Source organism: Phyllostomus discolor, chromosome 3, assembly GCF_004126475.2.
Source record: "Phyllostomus discolor isolate MPI-MPIP mPhyDis1 chromosome 3, mPhyDis1.pri.v3, whole genome shotgun sequence".
Classification (NCBI taxonomy): Eukaryota; Metazoa; Chordata; class Mammalia; order Chiroptera; family Phyllostomidae; genus Phyllostomus; species Phyllostomus discolor.
The window spans coordinates 109,376,269-109,393,340 of record NC_040905.2 but is presented as its reverse complement, the minus strand read 5'-3'; the positions used below and the strand labels follow the sequence as shown (position 1 = coordinate 109,393,340).

Genomic DNA, 17,072 nt, shown 5'->3' with positions numbered 1-17,072 from the left:
AAAATAAGCAAAAGTCCTGGCTGGGTGGCTCAATTGGTTGAAGCATCATCGCACATATAAATGGTTGCTGGTTCAATCCCTGTCAAGGCACAAAGCTAGGATGCCAGTTCAATCCCCAGTGGGGGTGTATACAGAAGGAGGCCAATCAATTAATGTTTCTTTCTCACTGTGATGTCTCTCTGTCTCTTTCCCTCTCAAATCAATAAGAATATCCTTGGGTGAGGACTTAAAAAAGAAAAATAAGCAAAAGTTATGTTTAATGACTTCCTTCTATGCATGTGTATATGTGTATCTACTATTCTTACCATCACTATTAAATTAGTCCAGAATCTATTAGTTGCAAAGGACAAATACCCAACTCAAACTAGCTTAAACAAACATGAGGATTTATTGATTCATGAAACTGGGATGTCTGGGATCAACCAGTGATAAATGATTAGTCACTTAAAGACCTGACATTTATATATTTGGAGGTGGTCATGCTAAGACATAACCACCTTGAATAAAGCTCACACATATACAAGTGGACTCAAGCCTAAGGAATATTTTAAGTGTGTTGCTGTATTACTTACAGTACTCCCCATAATAATCCTGTGAGGAAAGTGTTATTACCTCCAAATATATAAGTAAATTGAGATTCAGAGAGGTTAAGTAACTTGCCCAGGACAACAGAGCCAGAAATTATCAGAGCCAGAATTTGCACCTCAGTTAGGGTGGTTTCAATATCTGAGTTCTTAGTTAATATGATTCATTGTTATTATAATAAAAATTAAGATAAGTTTTTTTTTAATTAAGTCAATTAGAAGCCAGCAGAACTATATTTAAAGAAAAACATATCTTTTCTGGAGAACACCTGACTCTGGAGCCATATTCGCCACTCGCAAGCTATGTGATTTTGGGCAAGTCACTTACCCTCTCTGAGCTTTGGTTTCCCTGTCTGTACTACAGGGATAATTATGGGACTTGCCTTAGAGTGTGGTGATGAAGATTAAATGAGTTAATATGTAAAGGGGTTAGAAGGTGCCTGGCCAATAGTAAATGGTATACGTGGTTTATTTAAAAAAAAGCATTTAAAAATAGATTGTAATGTAACAATCAGAAAGGAAATGAGGTCACTCAGAGTGGTTCTTCTTTTGATGTCCCCAGAGTGTCCCAGAAGGGTACTGCTAATCTGGGAAGTTGAAAAACCCACCTGTCAGATGCTCTGTGTTGCCACCAGCTGCCTGGGCATGACATCGTGGTGAAACCATTTGCAGTGGTCAGCTCCTTGGCTCATCTTCTCACATGTTCAGCTGCACAGCTCGTCCTAGCCAGCCCCTTGGTCCCTCCTATTTCTGTATTTCTGCCAGATCAGACTGCAAAGGCTCAGAAAACCCATGTATATATTTCCTACCTCCCTTCTCCCAGTGCTGTGTGCTGTGTTTGGGGGTGCTCTAACATACCTACACCCACTCATTGGTTTGATGGTATCTTTTCTGTGGCCTGAAGTTGGAGGTGAAGGTTTCTTTACCAGAGAGAAGCCACACCAGTCTTAGGATGATGACTCACTTTTGGGTGAGAAGAGTAAGGATGTATGTTTGGATTTCTTAGAGTCTGACTTGGTTTGACAATATGGAATGTTTTAGCACCTTCTTGCCTTCTTGGAAGCCTCACCCCCGTCAAGTTACGGTGAGAGTCCTTTGCATGGCAGCTACATGTTCTCAAAGTTGTGGTGCAGGTAAGCATGTCAACATGACTCCACATCAGAACCATCATCTGAACAGTCAGCATGAGGCTGACTTAAAAAATTCTGACTCTATCCATCTTAGTTACATACTTCAAAGTCTGATAGAGATTCAGAGCCCCCTCAAAGGTCCACAGATGAATTTCATAGAGGCCGTAACTCCCTGCAATGATATGGAATGTTTTATGAGTTATGTGCAATTTTCTGGGATGAGGGCAAGATTCCCAGGCTGGTCCATGTATCAATTACAAGAGTTAAGAATCACCACTTCATCCCCAGAAGAGACCTTGATGTGAGAAATGACCAAGGACAGCACAGCCCAGGAGGTTGAGGTGGTGCTTCAGAATCACAAAGAAAGGTCACAGGATAATCTCACTAGTATCCTTTTTCCAGATCACCCCCTCCCATTTCCTCTTCCCTTGGTACTCTGTGCTGGTGTTCCCATGTGACCAGCCCATTTCCATGTGCCTCCCCTTGCTTGAGAGGTGCTCCCCACTTTCTGAAGACACAGTGGGGAGTGGTGAAAGCCAGCCCTTCCCTAGGCCTTAAATTCTTGTCTAGCTGTTTTTACTAGTTTTGCTTTTTTGTCTTCCTTTGCCTCCAATGGCTATTAGAATGACTGAGGCTGGAGGGGTTGGGTAAAGGAGATAAGGGGGGCCTGAAGGAGAAAACTCAGCTTGACTTTTGTTCAGGCTAGCATTTCTCAGAGTGTGTTAATGATTGTCACATGCCAAACAAGGACTTCTCATAGTAGTTAAACCCAGGGCCCTGCAGCCCTCATTCAGGACATAGCTTTGTAATTTATTAGCTATACTTTCTTGACCAATTTGTTTCACCTTTCAGTGTTCCTGTCTGTAATGCAATGAAGTAAACAGAATCTACTTCACAGGGGTGTAGAGGGGAGAAACTGAGATAGCGTGATAAAATTAGAACAGTGCCTGACACAAAGTAAGCATTGAATAAATGGCAGCAACCATGATGGTGATAATGATGATAGTGATGATGATTGTTGATGATGATGCCCATGAAGATTCAAATGAGGATGAAGCAAGAAAAAGAGAACAAGGAGAAAGGGTAAAGAACTTTGCACAGGAGCTAAAACATAATTAATTCTTAATAGCCAGATATTCAAATAGATTGCAAGATGGATGATGGATGGATGGATGGATGGATGGATGGCCAACTGGCCATCCAATAAGTCTGAGAATGTCTGGATCAAACAAAGTCAACAGGTTTCCTTTTTTTTTCTTGCATGACTTCTCAGGAGCTTTACTATGTTAATAGGTGTCATAAATCCCCAAGAGGGAGAGAGAGAAAGCTGAAACTCTCTCACATCTTTGACTATGGGATTTTACTATGAAGCACCTCATTGTGCAGAGCATGCTTTGGGAGATGCCAGTCTAGGTACTGCGTCTCTCAGGGGAAAAGGATGCGTGTAGAACTCAGGTAGTTTGGCCAGCTAACAAGGAGTAGAGTGTGCATGGTGCTTGGGCAGAAAGGCCCAGTTACAAGTCCTGGAGATGGCTGTCTGCCATGGTCTCTCTGTACCCAGCTCCTGCAGGGACCTGCAGCACAAAAGAAAGAAGACAGTAGGGAGGTCACACAGCAACATCAAGGGGGGCAGCTGATTATTCATCCCCCATTTTCAGAGTCCCCAGGGAGGATTTGTTTGCCTCCAGCAAGGTCAACAAATCCTCAAACCCAGTTGCCATTCATCCCCAGACAGGTCAGGGGTTGGTTCCTGAAGCATTGTTGATCTCAGCAGAGATGATGTGCCGGGTTGATATTCTTAGATTTGCTCATTCAGCCAGCCAGTCTGGCTTTCAGAGGAGAATCAGGTCAAGAAGCGCTTAATGAACCGAGAGGAGCACAGTGCTGCCTTGACCACTGGGGGTTCAAGTTCCTAATGGCAATCAGCAGCCTCCTCACAAGACCTACTGGAATTTTCTTTGTGCATCCTCATAACTGTTTTTGGAGGCAGGTCAATACTACTGGGTAGGGTGACCCAGTGTCCCAGATTTTAGGGGTATCCCTCATTTAAGACACTGTCTCCATCATCCCCATAAACCCTCATTTGAATGTGAAGTTCTTATGTTTTAATTTCAAAACTGTATCATTCATGCACAGAAGCCACAAACACATCCTGGTTAAACTTAGTGTCTCAGTTTTTGGTTAGGAACATGGAAGAAGGAGGTGTGCTCTTACTCAAGAAGGCACAGCACAGGTCATATTAGCAAGTGCTATATTATTTGACCAGTTAGCTGTTGAAGGGAGGGAGAGTCTTGATACCCCTGGTTTGGGGGAAGTCTGAGTCGAGCTGGTTCAGTCCTCCAGTCCAGCTGCTGCTAATGCTGTTGTCACAACGACAACCACCAGCACGCATTTACTCAGAGTCTGCTGTGAGCCGTCCCTCAACTAAACATGTCTTCATATTATTCTTATTTAAATCTCATGGTTACTAATAATATTGTTATTTTACAAATGGTAATATGAGACACAGAGAGGTTAAATAATGTGCACAAAAACACATAGTTAGCAACCAGGTAGAGACTGGGATTTTGATAGGAACAGTGTAGCTCATGGCGAGCTCTTAACCACTATGCTATGGTGCTTTTGCAAGGAGGGAACAAGGGATGGCAAGTAATGTCACAGTGAGAACTAAAGCTTACTAAGTACTTGATGTTCTTGTAAGAGCTTTGCCTACATCAATTCATTGACATGTATTAACTGACCCAGTCCATAATAGAGGTTGGGGACATGGCATCTCTTCCCAGGATGTGAATTTTTTGGCTGGATTGGTCCTCTGCTGACAATACATGAGGTGGCTAAAGTGCAAAACAGCTAATTAGTGGCCCAGTACATCATACCCACAACCTATGGGAGCTTTTCCTGTGGAAGATCTTGCCTCCCTGGTAATGGACAGGTCTTCCCTCTTCCAGGAACTCACCTATCAGTCCTGGGCATTAGGGCCATCAGCATTAGGCAGCATCTCAGGGGATCTCTGAGGTCTGAGCTAGGGAAAGCCCTTCCATGCTGTGTTCTCACCTGTATCAAGTTAAGTTGGAATGAATGCCTAGTGGTGAGTGGAGTTCATCAGTTTTGGTTGAAGTTGTTGCCGTACAATGGTCACTGATCTAACACAGGGGTGCCCAGTGCCCCCCACCCCACCCACTAGCTGCTGACCTGTACAAGTTCGCACCCTGTTAGGAACAGGCTGCCAGGGAAGTTGCCCTGAGCTTGGCCTCCAGTTTCCAACCTGCCCCCCTGGTCCACAGCAGGAGGTGAGATGGATGAGAGCCTGAGCTCCATGCCCTGATCCCCCTTCTGTCCTGGGTCCTGAAAAAATTGTCTTCCATGAAACCCGTCCCTGGTGCCAAAAAGGTTGGGGACCGCTGATCTAGCAGATATCAGGGGCATGGAGAAAGCTTTTGGTAACTGACAAAGCACACATTCTTCTGTTTAACCTCAGACATGTCACTTAATCTCTCTGAACCTCCATCTCATCCCACAGACACCACAAGTGATTCACAAGTGATTCACAAGTGATTCTCAAGTGCTTACTGAGCATCTATTCTATGCCCAGTTTTTTGAGAAAGACAGGAAAACAAAATGGTCGAGGAGGAGGTGCTGGAGATAAAATGGGAGCACACCTGACTGTCATTACCAACCAGGTCTTTCCCCAGCCTGGTACAAATCACCTCTGGTCTTTCAGGGGCCTAGATGAGTAGGTTGTAAGTGCTGGGGAAAGCGGGGAGGCTACTTGGAGGACCCAGCGTGTGGCTGCCTGTTGAAGGGCGGGGCGTTCACCTAAGCGACCATGGAAAGGGAACAGAAAGACAGAAGGCTCCGACTGAGACATCAGTGTTGGGTACTGGTAGGGCATTCAGGAGACAGACACAGCTTGAAAGCAAGGATGATCAGAAAATAATTTTAAAATGGGTACATTGAAGACATTATGAAGAAAAAAATAAAAATAAACTAGCACTTTGTGTTCCAAGTTCCAGGACCAGCCTTATACATCCTGTCATTTCGTGGTGGCAGCATGCCTGGGAGAAGGTACAGGTGTTGTCCTATTTTACCGCTGAGAAGACCAGGCCCTGGTCTGAGCATCTCATCCAGGAATAACTGCAGGGAAGGGTGACAGAGCCAAGATCTCAACCCAGCCTCCCCAGATACAAAACCCCTGTTTTTTCCACTGTGCCAAGATGCACCCAGGTCACTGGAAATGAAACTCGTAATTATCTGGAGACCCTTGCAGCCTCTTAGCTTTATTCATCTTTTCCAAAGCAGTCGTGCATTCTGGCCTTCTCCCAGGAAATGTTTTGGGAAACTTCATTTGTCTAGTCACCATTTTACTCATTGGGTGGACAAGAGTGAATGGCACTTCTTTATTTGAGACGATCTACCTTCTACTAGGAGTCAGCACACTCAGTGCTAAATGATTCCAGAACATAGGTAATGGTGCAGTTGCTTCTGCCTGAGGTAATGAGGAAGGCTTTGTAGAAAATGTGACGTTTGACTTAATCTAGCAAGTCTGAGTTAGGAAACAGAAGAAAAGAAGGAGGGAAAGAAGGAAGCAGGGAGAGAGAGAGGGTAGTTCTGCACAGCAGGCAAGTTTGTGTAGTCACTTGGATTCATAAAATTATTGGCAAGGGCAATTGTCCAGGTGTGTTTTGCAGAAGGAATGATTTGTAGAAAGAAGGATGCTGTGTATTGGAGAATGAACCTGGAGAAGGAAAGCTGAGGAATATTGTAAAGTGCCCTGAATATTGTAAGAAATTCTGTCAGTCACCCAGGTCCAGATACAAGTAGTATGAGTCATCAAATAATCTGCATGTGTCCACTGCCAACATCTGAAAGATAAGCAGTACAATTAATACTGTCAAAGAAACACCCTGCTCCATTTTTTTGTTTGTTTGTTCGTTTTAATGATCAACAAGTGGCAACTGACCTATGGCATCTTTTCAGGAAGCAGGGAAAACGGTGGAACCTGTCTCACAGAGCCCGATTTTCCTCATCTGTGGACAAGGCAGATCCCTCCCAGACTTCTGCAATTGTTGGTACAAGCAAACGGGGAAAGTTTCTAGGTCTTCTAGTCTTTTGAGAAATGAAATAGATCTAAATTTTATACAAGATGCTGCCATTTTTAAAGGTGAGCTCTTTTTTATACAAGGCACACTCATCGTGATCACCATCACTATCATTCTTCTCATCTGTGGACTAGATTTAGTCAATGAGGCTGTGGTTGGTCTATTAGCCAACAGAATCCACAGGCAGGACTTGGTTTTCTCTGAATGTTCCCCTCTCCCGACCTCCAGCAAACACCTGTGTTTCTGTCCTCTGCCCTTCTCTTGCATGGGGTGTTTGAACCTTGGGTGGCTGCTGCTCATAAGGGTTGGTGGAGGACAGAGTTAACCTTATGGTAGCTCTTAGGATCTGGGGAATAAGTTACAATATCTGGCAGTGAGAGAGGACCCACTTTAATCTAGGAAAGGAAAAGAGAAGTTAATAACTAAGAAGGCAGTGTCAGCACAAAAGGTGGAAAAAGATGGGGGAATTTTCTTCTTTCCCTTGGGAGAAGGGATGAGATTGAACTATCAAAGACTGGGTAAGAAAAAATAAATCTCTTGATGAAAATCCCTAGCACAGGAAAGATCGACAAAATCAACACCAAGAAAGTGATAGAAAAGATCTTGATGAGAAGCAAGTGGAAAAATAGAAAAGAACAAAAAACATATACAGGGTCTAGCAGAAGTAAGCCCTGCTGGAGTGTGGTTGGTAGGGTAATAATATGGGTGTAATAATTTATAGGTTTAATTTGAACATTTCACCTAAAATGTCATATGGTGTGCTTGAGTGTGATGCTGTTATGTTAGAGAATTCCATGCTTATGATTTTGTAAATAAAATATTTTGTAATAAAAAAGATGGGTGTTATTTATTCTGGACCCTGTATACATATATATTTGCCATTGTATTAAAGTCTGACTTCCAGATGTTTGGTTGAAATCGAATGCTCTTCATGAGGGGTCAGCAAGCTGTGGTCTGTGAACCAAACCTGTTGCCTGTTGTTTAAACTTCAAGATAACAATGGATTCTGCACTTTTTAATTGTTGACAAAAATCAAAAGAAGAATATTTTATGACAGGTCAAAATAATAGAAAATTCAGATTTAAGTGTTCATTTACATATTGTCTGCGGCCACTTTCACACAACAGTTACAGAGTTTAGAGTAGGTACAGCAGGGAGAATCAAAGTATTTATAATCCACCCATTTCCCCTTTACAGAAAAAGGTTTGCCATTCTGTTTGTGATGGCCAGAATGATAAGAATGCTTGGCCCCTAGATTGAAATCGGTCCTTTTCAGAAGCTTACCTCTGTTTTCTAGCCATTACCAGAACTGCCTTGCCTGTTCTTTTCCTTATTCTTTCATTCTTCTTCTTTTATTAAGTTCCTACAATACACCAGGAACTTAATACTGCACTTTAGACATTGGGTGGCCAATCATTTTTCATGAGCCATGTGCGCCGGCCACTGGGGAGCAGAGATGCAGAGAACCTGCCACCTGACTTTTAGTGGAGAAAATGGATCCCAGAAAAAAGCTGCAGATAAAGTCTGCATCATAGAAAATGTAAATGACAGAACTTAAAACTGGAGATGGTGAGGATAGGAACACAAGAACACAAATATACAGTCAGTAAAGGCCAGCAAAATGGACAGAGTTGAATTTCTTTCTTTTTCTTTCTCCTTCCTTCCTTCCTTCCTCCCTCCCTCCCTCCCTCCCTCCCTCCCTTCCTTCCTTCCTCTCTCTCTCTCTCTCTCTCTCTCTCTCTCTCTCTCTCTTTTGAGAGGGGAAAGAAGGGAAAAAGAGAGGGAGAGAAACATCAATGTGCGGTTGCTTCTTGCACACCCCCAACCAGAGACTAGGCATATAACTAAGGCATGTGCCCTGACTGGGAATCGAACCAGTGACCCTTTGGTTCACAGGCTGGCACTCAATCCCCTGAGCCAAACCAGCCAGGGCTAGAGCTGAATTTCTTATTTGACTCTGAGCTTCCTGGTCGTCAAAGTAAAAAGGGTCACAAAAACAATTAGCCTTTACTTCCAGAGGGAGGAAAAAGAATACTCATTACTTAGGAGCAGCAAAATCTTTTCATATTATGGAGTTCTTAAAAAGACTTAAGAAAATACCCTCCGCAAAAAAAAATGTGTATCTACTATATATCTATATGTCCCATATATATTTCCCATTTCTCTCTGATTAAAATCATCAGGTTCTTTAATAAAAGAAATATATAGTAATAAAAGTAATAATCTTTTGTATTTGTGTAACTCTACAGTTTCCAAAACATTCTCACAATTCTGCTCATTGGCCCATTTTTGGTGAAGAGTAAGTGGATATTCTTACCTCTATTCTTTGTTCAGGAAACCAAGAGTCTAAATATGTAAATTTTGGCCTTTGTGACAGAACTATGTTTCCTACTCCTGGTCCAATGGTATTTCCACTTTATAACATTAAAGAGACATCATTCGATCTGACCCAGGACTCACCAAAGTAACAAATAGCTTTCTCCCCTCCTGGGAAGTGGTCTCATGGCGATGCTGCTGCTCTCCCTAGTAACTTCTCAGAAGAGCAGTGTTGAAAGTCAGAGTCAAAAGCTAAAGTTAGAAACAGTATCAGGCTGTTAAGTAAGAAGGGTCAGCCCGCAGCTGTCATTGGAGCTTTCCGGGTTGTAACAACATGACCACTTGGATACATGAGAATCCGTTACAGAGGAACCATGTTAAGACGGCCAAAAATCAGCCTGAAATCATTGAATTCCCTGCCAAACACTGTCTACTGTCGTTATCTAAAAATGTAATTATGCAGCTAAATCAAACAACTAAAATTAGTGTTGTGTAAAAACACCTTGGCTATTTAAAGTGGAGCAATTGACATTTGGATTTAGAAAAAGCCAATAGTTGAATATGTTTTTGCGGTGTCTGAAGTTCTTCCAGTTTGGACAAAATCTATGTCCTGCATTTTGTTTAGGGTGGGAGGTGGAGTATGGCAGGCAGAGGCAGGTGTTTGGTTTGAAGGTGATTTTCAGTGATCCCTGGGCCTTGAGCTTAAGTCCACCGAACTCACGTTTTGGGTTTCACATCATTGTTCTGAAAACTGTGGAACTCGAAAAACACCCACTTGCTTTCCTGGTATGAAGAACAGAAGAGTGGCAATGTGAATGCTATCTGTGCCTTCCTTCCAAAGCCACAGATGTGACTAGACCAACCATCAGGAGAACAGGAAAGGCGTGATCAGAGAGGCTAATAGCCTCTCACACTGCATATGCCCAGATGCTAAGGATTTCTTGTATCACACAAGCTTTTGAGTGTCTATTATCTCAATTTTCCAAATGAAGAAACTGAGGTTCAGAGACACTAAGTAACTTGTTGAAGATCACACAGCTAGTATGTGGACACTCAAGACAGTACAATTCCAATTCATGCAATCCCATAGGAATTTATCTGTACCATGTAATATACCCTAAACAATCATTAGGTATCATCACACACTGGAAAGATTTCAAATATTGGCTCAAATGTATTTCTCATGCATAGTTAGGTACACATTCATTATGTCTTTAAATTCTTGGGACGGGGAGATATCTCTTATTAATATATTGCACATAAATATATAACAATTGAAAGCTCAAAGACAAAGAATGTGTTTTTTTAAATACACATATGCACACACAAAGCACATGATGTTCTATTACAGAATTAAATACTATAATGCATGTAGTGGCCTGGTTAGAAATTGTAACCTGGCACTGCCTCTTCCAAGTGCATGATGATGAACAAACAGTTCAACTAGTGTGAGACCATTTCCCACTTGTTACCTGGAAATGATAACAGTGCCCACTTAGGAGAGTCGTGAGAATTAAATTACATAACGCATGTAAATAATTAAGCTCATTCTCTATGCATAGCACATACTGCAAATATTAGCTAGTAGTATTATATTATTTGCTCAAATTGCCTCTTTAAAATTAAAACTAGAGAGAGAGAGAAAACAGTAACCTAGACTATCTTCTTAGTTTCTTTTTATTAGTATCAAAGCAGGGACACGTTAACCTACTCAAGTTTTAAGTGGCAACTGATAATTATATCAATTTACATTTCTGAGTTTTTTCTCACTAAAAGTGCCGTGCAGACTGTGTCCCTTGTCTTTTGCTGAGATTCATTAGGAATTGCCCAAATCTCATAGCCTGACTACATTTCTCTCGAACTCTTTGTCTCTCTGTCTGCCTCTCCGAGAACTAAATTAATGGAGTATTTGGTTAGTCATGTTCGGCAAGCCATTCCCAAAATAGCACCTTCCATTTTTGTAGCTTCAACTCTGCAGCTGCTGTGTCTCTTCGTCGTCTGGGAAGAAAACTTTCACATCGAGAGTTGCTGATTCGGATTTTCTTTCTTTCCCCTCTCCGCGGTGATGAGCACTTGGCTCCTGACAGAAGCGATTTGGCTCTCAGCTTTGTAGTTCCGAAGAAGTTGGGTTTATAGATTTTCCCCTAACTCTCCATTGATGTGTTGAGCTTCAGAGGGAATAATACCTCCACGTAAAGCATGTTGCCTTCTCAAGGAGTCCTCCTGCATCCCTATGGAGTGCCTATGATTGTTCCAGCAGCCCCCTACTTCCCCGGACTGATCCAGGTAATTCAAGGCCACTGCCAGCAAGCAACTTAACTCCAGAGCGCTCAGAGTAATAATTGGAATTTTTATGGTTGAGAAAGCAAACACTTTTAATACAGGAAAAAGCCCTCGTGTAGTCAGTGAGAAGACAGTAGGAAATCAAAAAGATGGATCACCCTAATCTGGCTATTGACATCTCTCATGGCTGAATAAATGGTGTAGTTGAGCTATATTTGCTTGTATTGATCTGGCTGCTGTTTAACATTCATGCCTTTGCTTCAGGAGGTTGACCATGGGGCAAAGGATTTGCTCTCCTTCTCAGCTTCCTGAGGGACTCAGTCTCCCAGAGTAGATCATGAGGCAAAGTAACTTATCAGGAGGTGACTTGGTTAAGAGCTTCAATCCGGAAATAGAAAGAACAAAATATATGCATTAATTTGTGTGTTCTTCTTCCCTCGGGTTGTCCATGTTTACAGAAGGTGCTTCCCACCTGGGCTGAGTGGTGGCACTGGGGCGAAACGGAGCACACGCTTGATGGTTAATTTATGGAGTTCAGAGATTATACTAGGAAACCTTCACCGGCTCTTTATGTGTTAATGATGGCAAGAGAGTGGAGGATTGAAATGTGTATGTTGGTTTCACTTTTAATGCTAGTATTTCTGTGCAGGGAGAATCATCTAGGAATGAAATATTTGTGACCTTTTTTTCCCCCTCTTATCAAAAGTTTGTCTCTTTAAACAAGCAGTGGATTCCCAGTGCATGCCTGAAGTTCTCTATGGAAAGCTAACATCTATAAGCGACGGTCTGAACATCATAGAAAACCCAGCCAGTTTCTGTTGTTTTGTTTTTGTTTGCTTGTTTTAGAACAAGCATCTCTTTGTAATACATTCTGAGCCTTGTTTCCACAGGAAAGGAAACCTAATGCATTCAGTACATCCTTTTACCTTCAACCTTGTGGTATTTAATTTTTTTTTTTTTGCAATACCCTAGCTCATTAATTAAAATTTCTGGGGAGGTTTCTGGTCAAACACCTTTTTCCTCCTTTTCTGCACGTTGCTTGTTAGCTATAAGAACCTTGGTAATTTGAGACATTCAGGAGTGATTCTAAATAATAACAAAACATTTGTCATCTCAGATGTGTGGTTGTTGCTGAATTGCAGGCTCCATATTGTATGTGAGGAATAAATGGACCGCCTAGAGAAGGAACGGCCCGAGACGTGGTGGGGGCTGTTCCCCATTTCTGGGCGCAAGCAGGCCTGTGTGGTCTGCATGGAGTCCGAAAGCAGACGCAATGGCAAATTGCATGGCCATTTCTTCCACTGAAACTTGGGGTGAAGGTCGGCCACTGGAGTTTTGTCAGGCCCTCTGCTACCCCATGTGATAAATAATTACAAGCAAATAGTGCCCTTCACTCTATGCTGATTGATGCTGAAATTGCTTTTGAAAGTTCTCATAAGTTCCTGTTATAGATTAAGTGCCGGTGTAGGAAAAATAACGGCACCCCCTGAAATGGGTGAATGTAATCAGGCTTAATGGACTCGAGAGCTTGTTGGGAATTAAATAACTATCGATTTGCTGGAATGTTGCTGTCATTACGAAATGCCACTCTGGACGTATTACCCTAGTGATAGATGAAAAGATGCACAGGCCAGCTGAGAAATTGGGGGACCCTATTTCTTCCTCCCTTACAGAGTATTTCAGAAGCATATCCAGTTATTTTTGGAAGACACAAGTGATCTTACTTGCAAGTCTTAGCCTGATCACAGTTTGTTTACTACAGACACCTTTGGTTACTAGTTGCCCCTGAGTCAGGAAAGCAGAGCAGCAGGAGCCTCTGGACAGGTGACTGGGACAGGCTTCCTCCCCTTCTTACCCCACCCCCACAGGACACACTGAAAAGCTGTGGACAGGGAGAGACTGGCTTTATTTCTGGTATTTGCTCATTGGCATCACAAAACTCATATCACCCCATTGCAGTAATCTGTGCAAGGGGAAGAAATGCAACTCAAAGAGAAGACAATTGTAACACTCACACACATAGTCACCTCTCAGCTCATGCTCTGATAGCAGCTGCCCAGCATTGCAGCAGACCGTATCAGTTTGCCTACCAATTTCTTAACCTTGTGATTTCTTCTCAACTTTTCACGATGTGAGACCTTTCCTATAATTAAGGAGCCACCCACACTTCATAATGTCATCATCAAGACATTAAAATGATCCAAAATAGACAGTGCACTCCATCATTGGTAGCAAGTTCCGATTGACTTGAGATGTGCAAACAGAGCCATAGCGGCCACTTGGCAGGGTTGTTACAGCAGAGCCTTTCCAACCTCAATAGCCAGTGATTCTATGGCAGAAGAACTTCCTTTTCATAAATCTCCCAAGTGCCAGTTTTTAAAGTTTGAATCAGCATTGTCCTGTTTATGTCTTCTCAGTTAGAGAAAAAATAATTAACAGACCAGATACTGTAAGAAGCTTTGGGAGAGTATCCCTTATCCTCCACAGACAGTGAATGGAGGTGTTTCCTACTAGATCTGGAGAAGTCACACACATGCTCCTGTGTTCCAGGGGTACATTCAAGCCACCACTGGCCCCAGCCACCATCTTCTAGGAAAAACAGAATCTTTACCACAATGGATTCCTTGAACCCATCATCTAGTGTCTAAACTTGTTGAATGTATATCAAAGTAGATGGTTTTTCCGTGTGGTCATGTAAAGAGTTCAAAAATGCCTATGGTGTGTTGAGCTAAACCTATCTGGACTCTCACAGATGGTAATAAGCATAAGAGAAGAGGAGAAGAGCAATATTAGCAAGTGCGTTGTCTAAACATTGTTCCTTTTGCCTTGGCAAAGACCTCAATCTTGGTGTCTTTGGATAAAAAGAACCTATGTATGTTCTTACTGAACCTCTTTATTTACTTCTAAATTCCCAATGGCACCTTGAATGATCAATGAGTTGCCTGACCTGAGTACAAAGGAGGGTCTGACAAGTCAGTTGCCAAAGGCAGACTTCAGTTCAGAAGCTACCAAGAGGACTTACCCAAGCCATGGACCATGGCTGCATAATGCCAGCTACTTTCATTAAAACACTGGCATTGTTGCTGATTGTTTGATTAGTGTTTGGGTAAAATAAACAGTGGTCTCTGGGGTACAAGTTCAGGATTGCACCCCTCACTCCAGATATCTGTCTGACAGATAAGCTCTTTGATCATCCATGGCTAGAATATTCTTCATACTGGGTCAGATAATTCCCATCCCATTCAGGTATTGTAGACAATGAGTCAGAAGACATATTCCCAGATGGAGGACAGCGTAAACAGAGCCACATCCACCTTACCACCATTTGCTCATTTAGCTCTCTGTTTGCTGCCCACGTAATCTGACCAGGCACTGTTCTGGGCACAGGAAAGCAGAAGTGACGGTCACAGCCACCAACCTGTGGGTTCACAGCCTAGTGGAAGAGAACACTACATAAACACCACACTGTGATCGTGTAATAAAAACATGGGAAGGGACGATAGGTAACAGCTATTGAATACTTGCTGTGTGCTAGGCCCTGTGCTGAATACTTAACATATTTTCTCAATTTATTCTCATAATAACTCTAAAGTTGGGTACTGCTGGTTCACATTATCTGTAATTTTCAAAGAGCTCTGCAAATCAGGGGCTTTGGGGGGAGGAGGTTTGGCCCCAAAACTAACTCATTTGGTGACTAAAATGATGTGTGGCTATTTATAGACTTTCTTTATGCCACTTAGTGTGAATTTTCATATATTTTGCTGCAGGACTATTAATGTGTTTGATTTCAAGGTGTTGTCCCAGACCCTGCTAAGGGTGTTATGTAGTCAGTGTTTCCACTGAAATACCTATATGAAAAATAAAATTTTAAAAAAATTGAATTTCAAAACACAACCACAAGGGTCTCAGATAAGGAATCACAGTCCTACATTATGACATCCCTTTTGTATGTGGAGAAACTAAACCTGACACTTAGATCAAGGGAACTCACCCAAGGTCACAAGGAATGTCAGTGACAGAGCTGAGGTTCAGACCGATTATGTTGGGGCACAGCCCTCCCTCCAAGTCACCAATCCATTGATGAAGTATATCCACAGGAGTGCAGTATGAACACAGGTCAGGGAGTAGGTGGGTGTCTCTTAGGGTAGGGGGAGAGGGGCCCAAAGGGAAAGGCGGCATTTGAGTCAGACTGTAGAACAACATCAGACATTCACTAGGTAAGCAAAGGAGAAAGCCCTCCCTACCAGAGCAGAGAACTTGGGTGAATTCATGGTGTTGGGCTGACACAGGAACATGGACCTTCAGTATCTTTCCCCAACCCACTGGCACTGTAGGAGTTGACACTGTGGAAACATAGGTCTCAAAAGTCGAAAGATACAGGGCAAAAGGAAGGAACCCTGGAAAGGGAGCTCCTAAGCCCTGAATCTCTGTGTGCCCCACATAGGAATGGGCTCCACAGTGAACATGAAATTCCTTAGATCTGAGTCCTCACACCCTTTGCCATCCTTTCCTCTGAGACAGTAAGCTCTCTGGAAGGGAAATGTTGGTTAATTCCTCTCTGATGTGGATAGCAATGGTATAAACAAACCCTGGCACCTGGATTGTGAAGCAGACCTCAGCATCACTGAATTTGGCCATGTATGTCATGAAAGATTTGCCTACACCTATGTGGCTGTGCTGGGAATTAGACAAGTGCTGGTTTCAAGGATGGACTGAGAGTAACCACCCATACAGAAAGACAGGGAAGCGTATAGGGAACTTGCTGGTCATTTGAGTACACTTCCGGGAAAACTTAAAAGAAATATACTTGTTTGGCTCTGTGGCTGGGGGAGCCCTTTTCAGATGTCAGTATTGCTGCCCTGCAGTTATCTCTGTGTTCTGAAGACCTGCTGATTGGGAAAGAAATCAGAATGTACACCCACTGCAAATGCTGGTGGTGTCATTTACTCTGAGGCAGCTCCGTCTTAGTCACTAAGTGACTTTTCTGTACTGCCAAAGACACCGTGTCAACAGCGGACTAAATTAAAGAGTCAGGGAGGTGGCAAATTCTCCAAAGAGAATTTGGAGTCAAATAGGTCCAGGTTGATATATTGGCTCTGGCATGTACTAAGCGTGTGGCCTTGGACTTGTCAATTAACCTCTCCAAGGCTGTTTTAGCAGCAACAAAATGAAAGCAGGAGTACCTGTCTTGCAAAGTGGTTGTGAGCTTTAAATATGATTCATCTCTTCATTCGGCAATTATTTATTAAGCACCTTCTTTATGCTAGGCTGTGAATTAGGAGAGGCTCATGAAGCAGTACCAACATGTATCTTATATCCTGTTATACAGAAAAAGTCTGACATATATGTATATGAATGATATTTATCCATACCATAGGAATGGTATGAATAAGTCATTGGAGAGAGAGTGAGAGAGAATAGGTGTTTATTTAGGGCTCTTTTGTCTGTAAATGACAAAAATCTAATTTATATTGATTACAGGGGAAAAAGAAAATGTCCAGTTTTAGGCACATTTGAACTCTGAAGTTCCACCAACCAAACCCTAAAATGGCTGTCCGTACTTGATCTTTGTTTACAAGTATACCATGTCTGAGTGGTGTCACAGGTATCCCCTGCCATTCCAGGCTTACATCACACCCATCTTAGCAAGTGTCTTTCCC

At 42.5% G+C, this 17,072-nt stretch overlaps 1 protein-coding gene across 14 annotated transcripts in view; it reads left to right on the top strand.

Annotated features, from left to right (window-relative positions):
- RBFOX1 (RNA binding fox-1 homolog 1) overlaps positions 1-17,072 on the top strand; it is a 1,508,648-nt gene that overhangs the window by 1,153,251 nt on the left and 338,325 nt on the right. Inside the window, exon 1 of one of the 14 annotated variants that reach the window (XM_036019908.1) lies at positions 10,770-11,415. The exons of 12 other annotated variants lie outside the window; for them this stretch is intronic. In XM_036019908.1, coding sequence (XP_035875801.1) covers positions 11,329-11,415 — 87 coding nt within the window. In that variant the 5' untranslated portion in view covers positions 10,770-11,328. Of the gene's footprint in view, positions 1-10,769; positions 11,416-17,072 lie in introns of those variants that run through there. One more of the 14 variants, XM_028527777.2, reaches the window with a different exon arrangement.